Here is a 19,555-nt window from a genome sequence, read left to right on the forward strand (position 1 = left end):
AGAATAACGCTTGGAAAGACAGAAGGAAAAAGAGGAAGGCTGCACTCAAGTTGGATAGACCTGGTCAAGGAAGCCCCAATGTCTGCAAGGCCTGAGCCGGCCGGCTGGTACTTCCCTGGCACTAAAAATATCCGTCAAAGGTTTTCTAGATGCCAGAACATCAGAGAAAATTATTTGAAGACGGCACTTGACACCTACCAAAACTGCAAAAATATACAAAAATAAAGACGTTAAATGCTGGAAATGTGGGTATCAGATGTGGTGGCTATGTCCTAACATTAAAAACATTGGGAAGATATACACAAGGAAATCCACAAGATGTTAGATGTGAAGTTCAAAACGCTTTCTGAAATATACCTACTAAATGTGACAAACAAAATATTAGATGTAGAAGCAAGAAAACATTGGAAAACTATATAATGTATGATTACATCAGCCAGGATTCTCATAGCACAGAAATGGAACAAACTCCCTCTGAGTGTAGTGGAGTCTCCTTCCTTGGAGGTCTTTAAGCAGAGGCTGGATGGCCATCTGTCAATGGGGATGCTTTGATTTGGATTTCCTGCATGGCAGAAGAAGGGGGCTGGACTGGATCAGGGCCCTTGAGGTCTCTTCCAACTCTATGATTCTATGATTCTATGAAAAGAACTACCCACAATAGATGAATGGTTAATAAAAGCACTAGATAATATAGAATTGGACAGAATAACGAATATGACAGGGGAAAAATCACGGACGGAGAAACTATAACAAATTTCTGCAAAATAAAAAGATGGCCACAACACACAACAACTGTATACCAAAGCTCTGAGACTGCTCAAAGATATCAATAAGATTTGGATATACGAAAGTCACAAAGCAACTCTACATTGTTAATATTACTTTCATTTACTCTACATCCAAACAGAACTGATGAGAAGTCAAATAATACAGATAAAACTTTTTACTTGCTGTTAGACTCATAGAATCATAGAGTTGGAAGAAACCACAAGGGCCATCCAGTCCAACCCCATTCTGCCATGCAGGAACTCTCAGTCAAAGCACCCCAACAGTAGAAAATATATATATAAGATGTGTGTGTGTTCTTGTTTTATTTAATCTATATAATAAATTTCAATAAAAATTAAATTAAAATAATATCAGTCAAAGGTGGGAAAACGCAAGGTCAGAACTGGGGCAAAATGATCCTTGGCTGGTAGTGCTAGCAACCCTCGACCCATACCCTCCAACATTTCACAAATGAAAAGGTGGACATGTGTGGTCAAGCGACATCACAGCATGGTCAAGATGGCAAAAGTTATTAATGCGGGAGACCATACAAGCCAGGAGAGGCTTGCAGCGGTTTGCCTTTGCCTAAATCCACTGGGGAAGGTGAGACTGCACCACTTCCTCTTCTCTCCCCATTGCACTGAATTAGTTTGCAGCAACTGAAGTAAAGTGAGGGTAAAAGGGGAAGGAGGAGGGGGGAAACCAGGACATTTTACAAACACCTTAAAAAGTGGGATGACAGAGGAGTTCCCCCCCAAATCAGGACTGTTGGAAGGTGGGTCCAAGGAGATGCTTCCAGAGATGGCTTCTTTTTGTCTCTGGCCCTTGCCACCAGCTCCGCAGCTTCAAGCAGATCTTGCTTCACTTCTCCTTCCTAAATTTAGCTGGGCAGTGAATCACCGTTTCGTAACTGCGCCCAAAGAACTCTGCCAAGCAGAAGTGAGCAGGAAGGTTGGCATTTCAGGACTAATCGGCAAATCTGAAAGGAGCAAGGCCACCGGGGCTGTTTGGCATCCGCCGGGGAATCTTTCCCCAAAGTGGGGTCACCGCTCTCTCAGCTAAAATATATGCACCTGTCACTGCTACTGCAAGCAACCTGGAAGGTAGCTGAAGTTGCATGGGACTGGAAAGGAGTTTGTGGGCGAGGAAGAAAAACACAGAACAAACAGGTGTAGAACTAGAACCTTGGCAGCATCCACATTGGAGAAATAACCCGGTTTGGTGCCACTTTAACTTGTCTGGCTCAAGGCTATGGAATTCTGGGAGTTGGAGTATGTTGTGGGGTCCAGAGTGGAGCATTCCATAGCCTTGAGCCAGGGCACTTAAAGTGCAGCCAAACTGGGTTATTTCTCCAATGTGGTTGCATAGCTTATTACCTTTGCTGTTATGTGTCTTCAAGGAGTGCATCAACACTGTAGAAATAATGCAACTTGATACTACTTTAAGTGCTGCTGTAACTCAATCCCATGTTATCCTGGGACTGTACTCTTAGGCCCCATACCCACAGGGTTATAAATCGAATCAAGAATCGGATTATAGGGGCATCATTCCCATTTGAACTCGTGTTCGATCCGTGTTTAAGGAAAACCGTCCCCATTTGAATCCGTGTTCAATCCTACTTTGATCAATTTCTCTAGCTAAAACCCAAATCAGTGTTGGATAACCCGGGTTATCCTGACACCACATTTCCAGAGGGGTTTTTTTTGCAGCTGCCATGTCAGATCCGCGTCAAAATACAACGGAGAAATATCAATGGGAACGAGAACACGGGTCAAGAAAAACTGAGTGCATTTGCTCCCTTTTGTAATGGGAACGATGGATCTGATTCGAATATGACTCGGAAACTTGATCCAATCCAGACTCGCAGTGATATACGTCGCTTTATATGCCCAGTGGGAATGGGGCCTTGCAAGGTCTTTAGCCTTCTCTGCCGAAGAGTGCTGGAGCCTCAGCAAACTACAACTCCCATTATCCTGCCATGGCAGCTGAAGTGGCATCGGACTGCATTATTTCCGCAGTGCAGATGCAGCCTGGTGGGAAACAGTCAAGTGAACCGAATGCCAGGCTGACCTTTCATGGGGAGCGTTTAGGAAATGTTTGAGGTCATTGCCGTCCCTGAGATCTCCAAGCCAAAGGGAGGAGGGGAGCGAGAGGAGGAGGCCATTGATTTCTGCCTATTTTTGGCAGCCTTATTATGTCTGTGAAAAGTGCTATCAGCAGCAGGGATCTTCCTCTAAGACATCCCCTCTCGGATTGACAGAAATGCCGATCCTTTTCCGTTGGAGCCAAGCCACGTCCGTCACCTGCCTCCAAGGCTCAGGTCTGCCTGCTCTCCTTGTTGCCCTTGCAGGACACCTGATGCTGCCAATGCATCCTTGGGTGCATCTACCCTGAAGGAATAATGCAGTTTACTGCTGTGGCTCCAGCCTACAGAATCCTGGGATTTGTAGCTTGGCTAGGCACCAGCACTCTTTGCAAAACTACAAATCCCAGGATTCCATACAATGGAGCTACAGCACTTAAAGGGGTGCCATACTACATTATTTCTGCAGTGGAGAGGCACCCCTTTAGTCAGACCTCAGGTAAGGTATACCTTCTGGGGAGAGTCAAAATGTCAACATTGTGAAATGTCCTTTCCCTCCCCAAACCTCTAGCATCGTAGAGAGTGAGACACTGAACATGGTTCACATCTCGAACTCTGCCATTTGCTGGGTTTGCATTTTCTGGCTCACTCTGCCCGCTCCTTTTCTTTGGATCCAAAACTGGATTTCTCAATTGCGCAACAAACGTTTTAAGTCACTGCAAGTTTAAAAATGTGGAGACTGAAGGGAAAATGCATGGTGTGTGTGTGTTTCCCTTCTTCTTTGGGAGGGACAATGCACTCATTTTGAATGTCTCCCATGGCTAGACTCCTGCTGGTCAGATCCCTGGATTTGAATCCAGAACAGTTCTACCAAATCAGCCAGAAGGTGGGCAAAATGTGGTCTGGAGGGTTGCATGTGGCCCCCGTGCAGCAATAAAATTATTGATTCTTTTTATTGGGGGAAATCTATTTATTTATGTATGTATCTATTTTATATTCCACCTTTTGGGGAAAAACCTGGTTTGCTTCAGAATGACCCCGATGGTGGCGCTGGTGCTAGTGGATTATTGTCATCATGTTTAGAGCACCTGGAGGAAAAGACTGATTGATTGATTGATTGATTGATTGATTGATTGATTGATTGATTTTGCAGGAGTGGATGCAGTGGGGGAGTGCAGCCCCTCAAACTGCTATGGAATTCTGGGAATGGTATTTTTTTTTTTGCAGCGCCAGAGTGGAGCAAACTACCATTTCCACAGCACTGTTGCAGAAAACCATAACTTTAACCAGAATTAGCTGATTGGAAAGGAAACTTAATTTATTTAGCTGCAGCTTGCCCCCAGAAGGACACACATCCAAATTACTGGGGCCCAGATTTCAAAGTGAACTAAGCTTTTACAGTACTTTGAACAAAGAAAACTACACATTACATTTCATCGGTTACATATGAATTTAAACATATACACCCCTTCACCCTTACTGGAGGGTCATTCATACGTCTGGCCTGCTTTTCTCTACCCCTCGTGATACTCATCAATCAAATGATTATCTATATGTTTTCCTTTTACTGCCCTGTGTTACATTCTTTTGTTTTGGATAATAGCTTAAAACAGGAACCGCTTCAGGGCCCTTGTGTCCCAGAGCCAAGGATTTGACATGACCTGATGTCCATCATCCTGGCAACCCTTGCCCTCCATACATTTCAGTACTATCTGAGCATAGTAAAATTCCAATTTAAATCTACCCTCTGCAGCATGGACCCAGGGCAGTTCAAGGGGCCTCAGACCAGACTATTTCTGCAGTGCAGAGACACCCATCAACAGACAGACAGAGAGACATCCAGCCGTGGCACCGGGTCTTTACCTCCAGGTAAGGGACCGGTGTGTCCGGGTTCAAGGGGTACTCCCTCAGCAGCCTCTCTTCGTCCAGGAACTTCCCCGCCCGGCCATTGAAGGCTGGCTGGAAGAGGCCATAGTTCAGGACATCCTTCAGGCTGTGGTTCAGGGTGCAGAGGATGCGCTGCTTGGAGACCCAGACGGGGACATCGGGGTTCAGCCGCAGACACTTCTGTGGAGGAACGGAGACAGAGAGGAAGGAAGAAGCCAGTCAGCGGAAGGTTGCAAAAGGAGATGCATTGCAATAGAGACACTCTGTCATATATTCTGTGGATGGAGGGGATTTGCAGACTGTCCCGACTTTTCATGCTGGTTCAAGACTGTGGCAACCTCACGCTGCGGCCCTGATCCGGCCTTCTGAGGGTGCAAAAAGGAGCTGCAAAAAGTGGCTCCTTTCTGCACCCTCGAAAGGGCATAATAATAACAATTATTATTATTATTATTATTATTAATATCCTGCCTCTTCAACACGATCAAGGCGGCTTACATTAATAAAACAGCTTACATCAATAAAGCATATAACATATTAAAAATAAATCCCATTGTCCCTCCCTTACTCAATTCATATATTTGTAATACAATAAAACTAAGAATACAATTAAAATCATTAAACATTAAACATTAAAACAGTCATAGCAGGACATCATGGGGTAATCATTGGGCAATCCTTTGGTTCTGTGTCATTTGCATGTGGCGCCAGAGGTGTGCCATGAAACCGCACGCCATCTGGAGCAGCGCACAGTGCCATGGCGCCCTGAGGATGGAGTCAGGGCATGCGTCATCTCTAGTTGTCTGGCTTAGAAAACAGGATTTCCTAAGCAGAAAACAGTATTTTCTGCACAGAAAATAATATTTCTCTGTAGAAATCCTATTTTCTGGGGGGAAGCCGTTTACTGATTTGAAAATACCGTAATAGGGAGATGTCTTCTGCACAAACTGCAGTTGGTTGATTTGCTTAGAAAGCATCATTTTCTGCACAGAAAAAATATGCCATTTTTATGCAAAACAACATGTGAATTTTCCAAGACTTTCTCAGAAGAAAAGTGTGAAAATTATTCAATGCTTTCTTCGAGAAGAATTACATCCCTAATCTGAAGAGATAAAGATAAAATTCTGCCAAGGCTTGCAAAAGTAAAACTGTCTTGCCTCCCATTTGAAACCAGGAGGATAGGAGCAGGCACACTTTCCTTGGGAGGCTGCTCCGCTTGGGGCCATAGATGGAAAGGCCCTGTTTGGGAAACCCTGGGCTGACCCAGTATTTTGGGATCCTCAGAAGCCCTTGGGTAGGCAATCTGAAAGCAAGGCCAGCAAAAAAGATGGCTTAGTATTGATCCATGCTTGAGCTGAACCTTCTCCCAGGGCCAAATTCAAATTGCGGCTTAGCCAAGGAACTCATTGCAGCGCTTGGAACAGTTACACAACATCCAAGGAGACACACACACACCAACACAAAGGCAGCCGCACAACCAGATACAGTTCTCAATGCATTTCAAGGAAACTCTCTACAGAGGACATTTGGAAGACTTTTTAGGACTTTATCACACGGGGGAAATTGGGGGTTTAACCAGTGATTATTCCATGAAAATCACACAGTCGCAATTAAGAGTTTCACACACATCACGATTAAGGAGTCATTATCCTGGGAATAACTAGGCAATATACAGCAAGAAATCATTCACAGGATTCCCCCGGTAGTGATTTGTTGCTGTTTATTGCCTGGTTATTCCTGTTCTGTGTGACATCATGCGAAAACGTTTCGCATAATTACGCAATTTTTCCGGGAATTGCTGCTTTCGCCTATCAAAATGAGGGAGTTGTGTGCAAACTTCTGCGGATTAAAATGGTTGCCTTGCTGTGGATCATGATGCACCCCAGTTGTCGCTCAGCCGACTGCGCAGTTTCCATTGACCCTTCTCCCTCCTTGGAAATGACAAACCGCATCTGCTTGCAGCGCCCGCCATGGCTGTGCAAAATGGGGGAGAGGAAACCATGCGCCTGGTCCTGGTTCTGATTTGTAGGATTGGTATACAAAGAGAGAGAAAGAGAGAGAAAGGCAAATTTCCAAGCCTTGATTGCTACACTGCATAAAAAGAAAGAAAGAATGAGAATGACCTATAGCTGGATTTGGAGGAAACTCTGAATTGAGAAGCGAAATGAATAATACAAAGGCTGGTGTGCAGGTGGGTACACACAGCTCCCATCCTCCTCCGTCCCTTTGGGGAAATGGTCATTTTTCCTTGTGGAAACGAAGCCCTGGATGTCCAGAGGACCCACGGCCACAACTGCTTTGGCTTGCAGCCAGCCGTCTCCTCAGTCCACTTGATCAGCTGGAGCCTAGCTTGGAGAAGTTACTTTTATGGCTGACAACTGTGAAAATTCCCTTCCTGGCAGCATAATCAGTTGCCACACTGAGATGCGTTTGCGTGTCAGATTACTTAACCTTTGGTTCAAATAAAGGAGTAACTTGTCCAAGCGCTTCTGGAGACTCAAGTCAAGATTCTACATTGCATTTGTGTGGTATAAATCTACACTTAGATCATTGTGCAACACCACCCAATGATCTAGATCAATGATCTAGATGATCCCTGGGATTCCTTCCAACGTTATGATTTTGTGAGATAATTTGAATCCTGCTTCTCCCGCATTGGCTGGGGGTCGGTCTACATGATCCCTAGGATCCCTTCCATTGTTATGATTCTGGCTGCATCTGCACTACAGAAATAATCTAGGTTGAACCCACTTGAACTGCCCTGACTCCATGCTACATAATTCTGGGATTTGCAGTTTTGTGAGACATAGGGCCACCAGAAATGACAATTCGCAGGGTTCCATAGCATTGCACCAGGGCAGTTAAAGTGGTGTCAAACTGGGCTATTTCTGCAGTGCGGATACAGCCTCTGTGCAACAATCCACATGCTCCTTCTCCCATGTTGGCAAGGGTTGGGTCTAGATGACCCTCTTCCAATGTTATGATTCTATGGAGTTTATCACACGAAGGAGATTGGGAGCTTATCCCGTGAATATCCTTGAAAAATAGCGTAATTATGTGAAACAATTTCACACGGCGTCACACAAAACCCGCCATTAAAGTGGTCACAAAGAAGCATTAACAAGCATCTTTTTACTTTCGGGGATTCAACAACAGTGCATTTCCACTATCACTTTTTTTGCACAATTGCATCTGATAATCATTTGCTCAATTACTCACCATTTTAGCTTGATTTGCAGGATGATTTAAATGCGCTTTAATCTCTCCTTAATGTCGAAATTAGCCCCAGTGTGATAAACTCCAATGATGAGATCATTGGCACCCTCCTCCTTCTCCACAAGCCACCCTCCTCTCCCCGCCAAAAACTCCTTTGCACCCAGTTATCTCCTTCCCACAAACTGGAGCATCTGCATCGCTGTCACACTGCCACTGAAGGCCACAGTTGGGATGGATGCGCCTCCCCGCTTCCCCAAGTCCCAGCAAAAGACGGCTTGACAGATTCAGGGCAGAAGCAGCCGAGACGGGAGCAAAACACAAGCCCCGCATCCTCCCATCCCCATTGCCTTCCATTGAAGAAACAAGCCCAATGGCAAAGAGGACAGGACTTGGAGCAGGGAAGAAGGCCAAGGGCTGCGGGGAATGGGCCCCTGGCTCACCATTTCCCCCTGAAAAGCAGACAAAACAGCTTGCAGGGAGGTGGAAACGCTGAGAAAGAGGCAGACATGGTCCCTAGCCTTCCTCCTCCCTCTCTGCTAGGTCTCTACTACAGATTTCCATACACATACCTAAAATATTTTTTAATGTAATCTATTTCCCACCTTTCTCTCAGAGCACACAAAATCATAGAATCCTAGAGTTGGAAGAGACCCCTAGAAGGGCCCTGATCCAGTCCAACCCCTTCTTCTGCCATGCAGGAACTCTCAGTCAAAGCATCCCCATTGATAGAAGGCCATCCAGCCTCTGTGTAAAGATCTCCAAAGAAGGGGACTCCACCACTCTCCAAGGGAATTTATTCCACTGTCAAACAGCCCTGACTGTCAGGAAGTTCCTCCTAATCTTGAGCTGGAATCTCTTTTTCTGCAGTTGGCATCCATTGCTCCATTGTGCCCCATTCTCTAGAGCAGCAGAAAACCAGCTTGCTCCATGACCTCCCTTCAAATACTTAAACAGGGCTCATATCACATCACCTCTTAACCTTCTCTTCTCCAGGCTAAACATCCCCAGCTCCTTAAGTCGTTCCTCATAGGGCTTCATGGTTTCCAGACCCTTCACCATTTTAGTCGCCCTCCTTTGGACACATGGCTCCAGTTTCTCAATGTCCTTTTTGAATCATGGTGCCCTGAACTGGACACAATATTCCAGGTGAGGCCTGACCAAAGCAGAATAGAGTGGCACTATTAATTCCCTCGATCTAGACACTATACTTCAATTGATGCGGCCTAGAATTGCATTGGCTTTTTTAGCTGCTGCATCACATTCCTGGCTCATATTCGGCTTGTGTTCTACTAGGACTCCCAGATCCTTTTGCATGCACTGCTATCAAGCCAGCTGTCACCCATCCTATATCAGTGAATTTACTGTCCAAGTGTTTGTTGTTGTTGAGTGTCTTCAAGTTGCTTCTGGTTTATATCGACCCTAAGACAAACCTATCATGGGTTTTTTTGGCAAAATTTGTTCATAAGAGGTTTGCCATTGCCTTTCCCTGAGGCTGAGAGAGTGTGACTTGACCAAGATCAGCCAATGGGTCTCATGGCCAAGCAGTGATTCGAACCCTAGTCTCTGACATCATGATCCAACACTCAGAAGACTATGGCACTGTAGCATCCGGCACTTCTCCCTGTTGAAATTTATTCCGTTAGTTTTGGCGTAGCTTTCTATTCTGCTAAGGCCATTTTGAATACTGATCCTGTCCTCTGGGGGTATTAGCTACCCCTTAACAACAGAATACAATTAAAAACGCTTAATATAAAAGTTAAAATACAATTAAACTAACTAATTTAAAAACAGCATTACGTGGCACTGAAAACCTGGCGAAGTAAAAACCATGACCCCATTTCCCCATTGAAAGCTCTATCTGCTGTCACCAAAGGCTTCCTGAAACAAGAACCTCTTCACCTCTTGGAGGAAAGAGAGGCGGATGGAGTCCAAATGGGACCAAGAGAAGCCCATCCCCTGCAAACCTTAAGGCACAGGCTGGTTTATAGAAGGGGATGATGGCTTTTCAGATCATCTGGAGCTATGCTGTGCAGGGCTTTAAAGGACAAAACCAGCATTTTGAATTGTGCTGGAAAACAAATCAGTAGCTGTTTCAACAAGGGACTTCTATGCTTGCAATAACTGTCAAAGAGTTCCCATGCCTTGGATCAAGCGTTGGTCAGAATGGCAATAGTAGTCAGGAAGGGCAGCTATGAAGGAACTGGACAAGATCTTAAAAGTGCAATGACTAAACTCTAAATACTAACATGAGGATCATCCAAGCCACTGACTACAGATGCGAGAGCTGGACAGTGAAGAAAGTGGAGAAGAGGAAAATCGAGCCATTTGAGAAGAGTGCCGAGGACACCGTAAGCAGTCAAGAAGACAAAAAATGGGTCCTTGAACAGATCCAGACTGAACTCTCCCTAGAAGCCAAGAGGCCCAAACTGAGGCTGTTGTAGAATCATAGCCCACAAGGGCCCTCCAGTCCAACCCCCTTCTTCTGCCATGCAGGAACTCTCGATCAAAGCATCCCCTATAGATGGCCATCCAGCCTCTGTTTAAAAACCTCCAAGGAGGAAGACTCCATCACTCTCCGAGGAAGGAGTGGGTTCCACTGTCAAACAGCCCTTACTCTCAGGAAGTTTTTCCTAATGTTGAGCTGGAATCTCTTTTCCTGGAGCTTTCTTCCATAGCTCCATTGGGTCCTATTCTCTGGAGCAGCAGAAAACAAGCTTGCTCCCTCCTCAATATGACATCCTTTCAAATATTTAAACAGGGCTATCATATCAGAGCTTCTCTTCTCCAGGCTAAACATCCCCAGCTCCCTAAGTCCTTCCTTTTGTCATGTTCACAAACTCATAAGGCATGGTTTCCAGACCTTTCACCATATTGGTGGACCTCCTTTGGAGACATGGCTCCAATTTCTCAACATCCTTTTTGAACTGTTTTGCCCAGAACTGGACACGGTCTTATTCCAGGTGAGGCCTGGCCAAAGCAGAATAGAGTGGAAGACTATGACTTCCCTTGATCTGGACACTATACTTTTATTGATGCAGCCTATTGTACTTCGGTAGCATCCTGAATAGCCTTGATTTACTCGAAAAGACACTAATGCTAGGAAAGGTGGAAGGAAGTAGAAAGAGATGGATAGACTCAGTCAGGGAGACACAGGCCTGACTTTGCAGGACCTGGGCAGAGAAGATAAGGACAGGGGGCCTTGGAGGTGTCTCATCCACAGGTTTGTCATGAGCTGAAGTCAACTCAAGGGCAATTAACAACAATAACAATCACAGGTCATTGTGTTTTGAACTCACTGCAATTTCCAAACAGTTTCCAAAGGCAGCCCCACATAGAGTGCATTACAGTAGTCCAAACCAAGGCATGTGTGACCATAGCCAGATCCGACATCACATATGATATTTCATATAACAACAAATTTCGTATAACAAATTCCCAGAACCAGAAAAGAGTGATACCTTTATTGGCCAATTAAAATGCACAAAATACATCATGCAAGCTTTCAAAACTCCCCTGTTTTCTTTAACACCTTTTGCCTGAGGAAGAAGCCAATGGCGCTTCTAAAGCTTGTGTGATGTATTCTGTGTATTTCAGTTGGCCAATAAAGGTATCCTTTGTTCATGGATTTTGTTGTATTTTGAAGCATGAAGGAGACTGTCATTGCCTTTCTCTTGAATGCATCAGCTGCCTTGTCTTCTTCAGTCCACTGATGGATGACTGCAGGAGGCACAGTTTCTCCAACAAATGGGGGGAAACATTCACCATTTATGCCTATTATTAAATCATAATAATACAGGTTGTTTTCTTTATCCAGAATTCCACATCCTGAAATATTCCCAAACAGGCAGAGTCCCTACTCTCTGATATGGCTCCTGACTGACCAGGAGCACCCCGTCTTCTCTGGATTAAGCTCCAGTTTGCTTGCTCCCATCCAGTCCATTGCTGACGGCAGGCACTGGTCCAGTATGGAGACAGCTTCCTTGGGACCTGACCAAAATGGAGGGTCCTCAGCATCATCTGCTGGCTCTAAAGGAGCTGCCCAAGAGGACTGGATCCTACCTGAAAGACAGGGTTAGTACCTTGGACCGCTCCTTTGCTGCTCCTGAAAAAGCCTGCAGTGGAGTCACTGACCCCATTTGCACAGAAACTGGCATGAAGGCTGGCAAACTGCCTCCTTGCTCCTTTCACAGAGACACCTTTTGTCCTTGCACACATCTGCCAGCTTTCGCTTTTGTCTGCCCCATCAAGGTAAGTTTGAGAGCAAAGCATAAACTTTATTCAAAGAAAGGGCAGAGAGAAAGAAAGAGAGAGCTATTGATCCCACTTCCATAGCACTTTGCAGCCCTAAACAAACATTAAAACACACTGATAAGAGACCTCTCTCTTCCCTCTCTGCTGCTATGATACTCAGCCCAAGCCAAGCCAATGGAAGGGAGAAAGAGTTGGTGGCAGAACCTCTTTGGAACACACTTTGCCAAGAAATCTCCAGGAAAGGAAGGGTAATATCATGGTTTAAGTGCTGGATGTGGCATAGGGGTTTGAGTCCAGGGTTCAAATCCCAGCTCGCCCATGGAATCCCACTGAGTCACGCTCCCTCCAAGTTTTGCCTAAATAGAGTCCTTCCTGGGAAGGGAGTTTCACATCCTGGGAGTGACCACCAAGAAGGCCCTGTCCTTGCAAGATGGACCTTGGAGGGCAGTGGGCCTGAGAAAAAGCCCTCCCCAAAGGATACTAGGATTCAAGTGGGCTTGTAGATGGAGATACAGTCTTTCAGACAGTCTGTCAGATGAACACCAAGAAAGCCAACACAATTCTTGGTTGCATTGACAGAAGTATTGTGTCTAGAAGTATTGTGTCAAGGGAAGTCATAGTGACACTCTGTTGTTTCAGTCAGGCTTCACCTGGAATAATCCTGTGTCCAGTTCTGGGCAACACAATTCAAGAAGGACGTTGAGAAACTGGAGTGTGTCCAGCGGAAGGCAACCAAAATGATGAAGGGTCTGGAAACCCCAAAGCCCTATGAGGAGGAGTGACTTGGGGAGCTGGGGATGTTTAGCCTGGAGAAGAGAAGGTGAAGAGGGGACATGAGAGCTCTGATTAAACATTTGATGGGATGTCACATTGAGGAGGGAGCAAGTTTGTTTTCTGCTGCTCCAGAGACAAGGACACAATGGAACAATGGATGCAAGCTCCAGGAACAGAGATTCCACGTCAACATTAGGAGGAACTTCCTGACAGTAAGAGCTGTTCAACAGCCGAACATACTCCCTTCAGCAGTGATGGAGCCTCCTTCCTTGGAGGTCTTTAAGCAGAGGCTGGATGGCCATCTGTCAAGGGGATGCTGTGATTAAGAGTTCCTGCACGGCAAAAGAAGGGGGTTGGACTGAATCAGGGCCCTTGCGGTCTCTTCCAACTCTACGATTCTACGATTCTATGATTTATGAAGACTTGGAGCCCTAATTTAGAGCCAATGTGAACGGATGTCCTTGAGAACCCCCCTCTCTGGATAAAGCGAATGCAGAGAATACAGACCAGAGTCGTAGACGTGATTTTTCATGACGCAAGAGCATCTCTGTCTATTTAGATTCCCTCTAAAAGTCAACACTGAGAACATTTTTTAAGGGGGACAAAAAGTGCAAGTGTTAAGTGCACAACTGACACATGGACAATTACAAGTGGGCCAATAAAAGGACTTTGATGAAGTGTGTGATTATACAATGTTCTACACAAAGAAAACATATTCAAGGGAAGCCAGCAAGAAAATACAGCAGGCCCTTGGTTTCTGTTGGTGTCTTGGTTCCATGACTCCCTGTGGGTCCCAAAACACGTTCAAGTCCCATTAAATACAATGGCAGAGTAAAATAATGTTCCTTATATAAAAAAGCAAAATCAAGCTTTGCTTTTTGGAATTTACCTATGAACACACTTTCAAGCTATGGCTGCTTTGAATCTGTGGATACAGAGGGCTGGCTGTAGAACAAAATCCCAGAACCGCAAAAGAGTGATACCTTTATTGGCCGATTAAAATGCACAAAATACATTATGCACTCTCTCAAAGCTCCACTGGCTTCTTGAACATCTTTTGCCTGATGAAAGTCAATGGAGCTTATAAAGCTTGCATGGTGTATTCTGTGTATTTCAGTTGGCCAATAAAGGTATCATTCGTTCATGGATTTTGTTGTATTTTGAAGTGTGAAGGAGACTATCATTGCCTTTCTGTTGAATGCATCATCTGCCTTGTCTCCTTCAGTCCGTCGATGGATGACTGCAGGAGACACAGCTTCACCAACAAATGGGGGGAAGCTTTCACAATCTGTATTCCATGTCTATCTATGTCTAATAATCCTATGTTTATTCTATGCAAAATTTGTACTTGGTTGTTTTGAACAGAAAACAGCATTTTTCTGTGCATTATATTATTCACTGAATATGCTGTCTGTTTTCATGCAGGAAAATATAATTTTCTGTGCATAGCAACCATCTATGATCTATGATTGTTTTGCACAAAGCCTCAAATTGCAAATACTTTTTGAAAAATCTTCACTTTGTGCAGCAATAAAACAGCTAAAAACCACCCATTGCTTCCTTCAAGAAGAAAACTGGCACAGAACTGCATCCCTAGTGTTGCTGGGTTTGTCACTCTATGTTTTTGGGATCATGGCAAAACATGGTTTGCAGCAATCATGGCTCAGGACTCAAACCATGGTTGAGGCTGATTGAAATTTTGGTTCTTTCAAGGGCTCAAAACTTCCTGTCTTCCTGGGAAAGATGGGCAGCCATCATTCAGCTCTCACACCAAATTCTTACTAACACAATCCATGGTTTGCCAGTTTACTTGTGGTTAAACAAATGCAGCCCACAGCTTGTGAATTCAGTCATTATGCCAAACCAGAACTGGTTTCAGATAGGTACTGAACTGGGCCAAGCAGTCAGCACTGAATCCATCGATACCCCTTTGCATTCTCAGAGCTGAGTTTCAGTGTTAAGCAATGAATTGCAAAGTAATTCTGCATTTCGTGCCATGTACACAGCTTGGTTGTTGTAATATTTATGAGCTTCAGCGTTGTTCTATCTTTGCTTGAAGGACATCGTTCAGGTAGCAGGACTGGAAAAGAGTATTACCAGAAACCCTGGACTGGTACCAAGTTCTGTGACCTGCTCAGGACAGTAGCTGCCCTTGTAACTTGAGACGCCAGAGGAAGGAAGGAAGGAAGGAAGGAAGGAAGGAAGGAAGGAAGGAAGATGATGAGAACAGGGAAAGGTTTAAGTTTGCATTGCTCCTCTGCTAAGTAACAGAAGGCTGATGGGCACCTTTGCACAAAGAAGTGGAAACTGCCATGGCTGAAGATGTTGGGGTCTCTCCTTGTCCCACCACTGCCAACCCCATTGACCCCACTCACTCGATATGCCTTGGATGGGCATAATCCACCTTCTCCCATACTGTGACTTGGACCTTGGCAACTCTCTCTATTCCTGGACACCTTTATCCCAACACCCCACCAGGACCCAAGGAGACCCAACATCTTTCCAGACCCAGCATCCCCACAGATACCTTGGACCTGACCTATTGCCACCTTAGCACCCCATAGAGCGGTGTAGTTATTAGGTGGTGATGGTAAGATGATGGCATTGCCTCTGCCCCCTGTTAAATTTTCCTTCAGTCCCCAAATTTATAGCATTGCAAAGATTGAAAGACTGGAAAGAGAAACAGCTGAGTTGGAAAATATCTATAAACTCAAGTCCATCAACAAGTCCATCAACTCAACACCATCTTCCAAAACTCCCTCTCCCATTCATATGGCCATCCACATAACCAGGCCTTAGGCAACATCTTTCCAGCTTCCTATGTCCCTCAACCATCATAATTACAATTGGACTTGTCACCTCATCAATAGACCCACACATTTTGCATTTCTTTGGCTATTCATAAAGTCTGATTATAAGGGTCCTTTGTGGGCACCAGATCACTCCATGCATCTGAAAAGCAGACTTAAGTCTACAAAAGGTTATGCTACCACTTCTTTTGCACAATTAGCCTCAAAGGTGCGAAGAAAAGATCCCTTTGCACAATGAACGCAGCAATGTCTCTGAGCATTGCAAAGAGTGAGACATTGAAAATCCTTCACACCAACAACTCTTCCATTTGTCATGTTCACATTCCCCGCTTGCTTTGCCTTTTGCCCTTTGCTTTGGAGGCTTAAACTCTATTTCTAAAAGCTCAACTGAAGTTTTCAGCTGCAGTCGGCCCTCTCTATGCACAGGGTTGTTGTTTTTTACCCAAGGATTCAACCATCCACAGATTGAAAATATCCCAAAAAATATAAATTCCAATAAATAAAGCTGGATTTTGTAATTTTATGTAAGGGATACCATTTTACTATGTTATTGTATTTCATGGGACTTGACCCTCCACGGATTTTGGTATCTGAAGGGGTCCTGGAACCAAACCCCAGCAGATATCAAGGGCCCACTATACTACAATGCGAGAAATGTGTGGACTCAAAACAGATATCATGGGGGTGGAAATCCTATGGGGAGAATACCTTCATTTTGCCTCCCTCCCACAAATAACTATATGTTTGAACCATGGGCAAATTTTGTGTGACAGACATCCCTACAAAAGCCAGCACAGTATAGTGCTGGTTATAACCTATAACCTATAAAGCCCTAAATGGCTTGGGCCCAGGATACCTTGAGGACCGCCTCTCCCCATACAATCCGCCCCGCATTCTCAGGACATCTGGGCAGCAGCTATTGAGGGTCCCAGGGGCCAGACTAGCCTCCACATCTAGGAGAGCCTTTACCATCTCGGCCCCGACCCTCTGGAATTTGCTGCCCAATGAGCTCCGCTCGGCCACCTCCCGGCCCAGTTTAAAAAGGGGCTAAAAACCTTTCTGTTTAGGTCTGCATTCCCTGATATTTGCCCCAATTAGTTCTTCCCCGCCCCAAGCCAACAGTGGCAAGTTAGTTTTGATTGTTTTGATGTTGATGTATTTTAACCTTAACTGTATGTATGTATATGTATATTGAGGACTGTTTTGTAATGTTTTATGATGTTGTACACCGCCCTGATTGCACAGAAAGGCGGTATAGAAATAAAATTATTATTATTATTATTATTATTATTATTATTATTATTATTATTATTATTTCTGCAGTGTGGATACAGGCATGAAATCATACTGCCATACAGGAAGAACCCTACTGAAAGAGGCCTCCAAAGAAAGAGAGTCCACCACCTTTTATGTCACTCTGTTTCTTCTCAGAACAGGATGGTCTTCCTACTCTTTGGCTGGATTTTCCTTCCTTACAATTCAGATCCATTGCTTGAAATCACCTGGTCCAGTCCTTCTCCAGCGATCTAATGCTGGGGAAGTTCTTCCTAATGTTGAGGTGGAATCTCTTTTCCTGTAGCTTGCATCCATTTTCCAATATGCCAAGGACTGATACCATATGTGCACCATATTAATATTCTGTTCACATAATTTTCTGGACGCTCACCACAAACTGTTACCTGATGACTCAAAGAGTGACATCATTCAATGGAGGGCCACATTGGGTAGAATCATTCAGTTGGAAGAGATCCCAAGGGCCATGCAGTCCAACCCCATTCTGCCATGCAGGAACTCTCAATCAAAGCAGCCCCAACAAATGGTTATCCAGCCTCTGCCTAAAGACCTCCAAAAAAGAGACTCCATACAATCTCTAAGGGAGTGTGTTCCACTGTTGAACACTTCTTGCTTTTGGGAGGTTCCTCCTAATGTTGAGCTGGAATCTCTTTCCCTGCAGCTTGCATCCATTGCTTTGGGTCCTATTCTCTGGAGCAGCAGAAACAAGCTTGGATTAATGGGTTCAAACTACAGGAAAAGAGATTCCATCTCAACATGAGAAAAGTCTTCCTGAGGGTAAGAGCTTTTTGATAATGGAAGATGATTCTGCCTTGGAGGGTGGTGGAGTCCCCTTCTTTGGAGGTTTTTATCTGTCAGCAGTGCTTGGATTGAGAGTTCCTGCATGGCAGAATGGGGTTGGACTGGATGGCCCTTGAGGTCTCTTCCAACTCAGGAGTCTATAAAACTAAAAAAGACCATCTTATCTCCCCAAAGCAGCCTCTACTGTAGAGGGAAAATCTGAAGCATCGCTGCCCCATGCGTGACAGTCAAAAGCATGGCAGGAAAGTCGGAAACCTTCCATTTCAGGCTGACAGAGGAAGTATCCCTCCTTCCTTGAATCAGTGCAAAACCTCACAGTCCCAAGATGAAAGTGGATTCTACTAAGGATGACAATATTTAGTCAATTTTAACCTTACAATTAACTCAGCAGCACTGCAGGGGAAAGGTACGGACGGCAAGGAGGGGATGAGAGAGAAAATGGAAATGCTGGCATCCAAGTGTGAAAGCAAAAATACACAAGAAAACCACAGAGAGAGCGGTTTGCTAATATATTCGGGGGAGAGAGAAAGAATTAGGATCATTAATACATGAGGAGGGAGGTGGAATTAATGCTGAATTGGAAAGAAAGCCAGTTGCTGAACGGCATATTTAAGGCAAGTCTCTTTTAACAAGCTCACAAAAAAGGGAGAGTCGGGGCGTTTAAGGATCCCTGGCAAAACACCGCTGAAATTAGAGGCTACCTTCTGCAAAGCAATTAAACTGGCACTTTGGTCTCCCTGGAATTCAAAAACGGCTCCATCTGGATAGTTGGAAACAACAAATACGCACAAAGCCACCTTCTCTGGCAGGTCTTTGGCTTTCCCAGAATGTTTTGTCCTTTGCTGGAAGGAAGGGCTGCCCCATTGCGTCTCACAGTCCCTGGCTCTCCAGATGTTTTGCACCTCAACTCCTGCACCCCTGGAGAAACTGGGGCCTTGTTTGCATGAGCAAAAAAACCCCATTCCCACCTTCATGCTGGCGATGCCCGTTTGCACAATACACAGCAACGTTGTGGAAATACCACTGTTTTTACACATTAACCCAATTTGGCCCCAGAGGCAGCAAAGTCAAGCCCTGGTATTTGTGGCATGCAAACAGCTGGACTGGGCCCAAATTGGGCTGTCCCACTGTTTGCACACCGTGCCACGTGCCATTTTGCTCCCCATGTTGAGCAGTGCAAGAAAAGGGAATTATTATTATTATTATTATTAACCTTTATTTATGAAGCGCTGTAAATTTACATGGCGCTATACATGCAATCTTTTTAGTTAGACGGTTCCCTGCCCTCGGGCTTACAATCTAAAAAGACATGACACAGAAGGAGAAGAAGGGAGCGGTGGAGGGAAAAGGTAAGAGGTCCAGCAGTTCCTCTCTGCCTCCAAGGCCTGGACCAAGGCAGATGGACTGGAGGGAGGGCTTGGCTTCAAAATGGATGGTTAATCTTCTTCCAGGGAAAATACATACTTGCAAGTAGGATAATGCATATACAGAACATAGCAATACATAGCAATGGCCTGTCTCTGGAGCTGTTGCTGCTGGATTCATACCTGCAGGAGGTCCATAGATGGGTTGCCCAGCACACCGGCACTTCTCACCTGTGTGACCAATGAGAAGACAGGGGAGAAGGACCCCCTGATCACATGTGATCAAAGTGGTCCCCACCATATGATCAGGG

General features: G+C 44.9%; 1 protein-coding gene across 1 annotated transcript in view; it reads right to left on the bottom strand.

The window, feature by feature from the left end:
• The window catches only part of LOC149311503 (SH3 and multiple ankyrin repeat domains protein 3-like), a 425,035-nt gene that overhangs the window by 333,062 nt on the left and 72,418 nt on the right, over nucleotides 1–19,555 (bottom strand). The window contains exon 3 of the mRNA XM_089526562.1: nucleotides 4,715–4,918. Within this exon, the coding sequence (XP_089382688.1) occupies nucleotides 4,715–4,918 (204 nt within the window). The remainder of the gene's footprint in view (nucleotides 1–4,714; nucleotides 4,919–19,555) is intronic.

The sequence above is a fragment of the Sceloporus occidentalis genome, unplaced genomic scaffold (genome assembly GCF_023333645.1).
Source record: "Sceloporus occidentalis isolate IW3139 unplaced genomic scaffold, rSceOcc1.0.p SCAF_5, whole genome shotgun sequence".
NCBI lineage: Eukaryota > Metazoa > Chordata > Lepidosauria > Squamata > Phrynosomatidae > Sceloporus > Sceloporus occidentalis.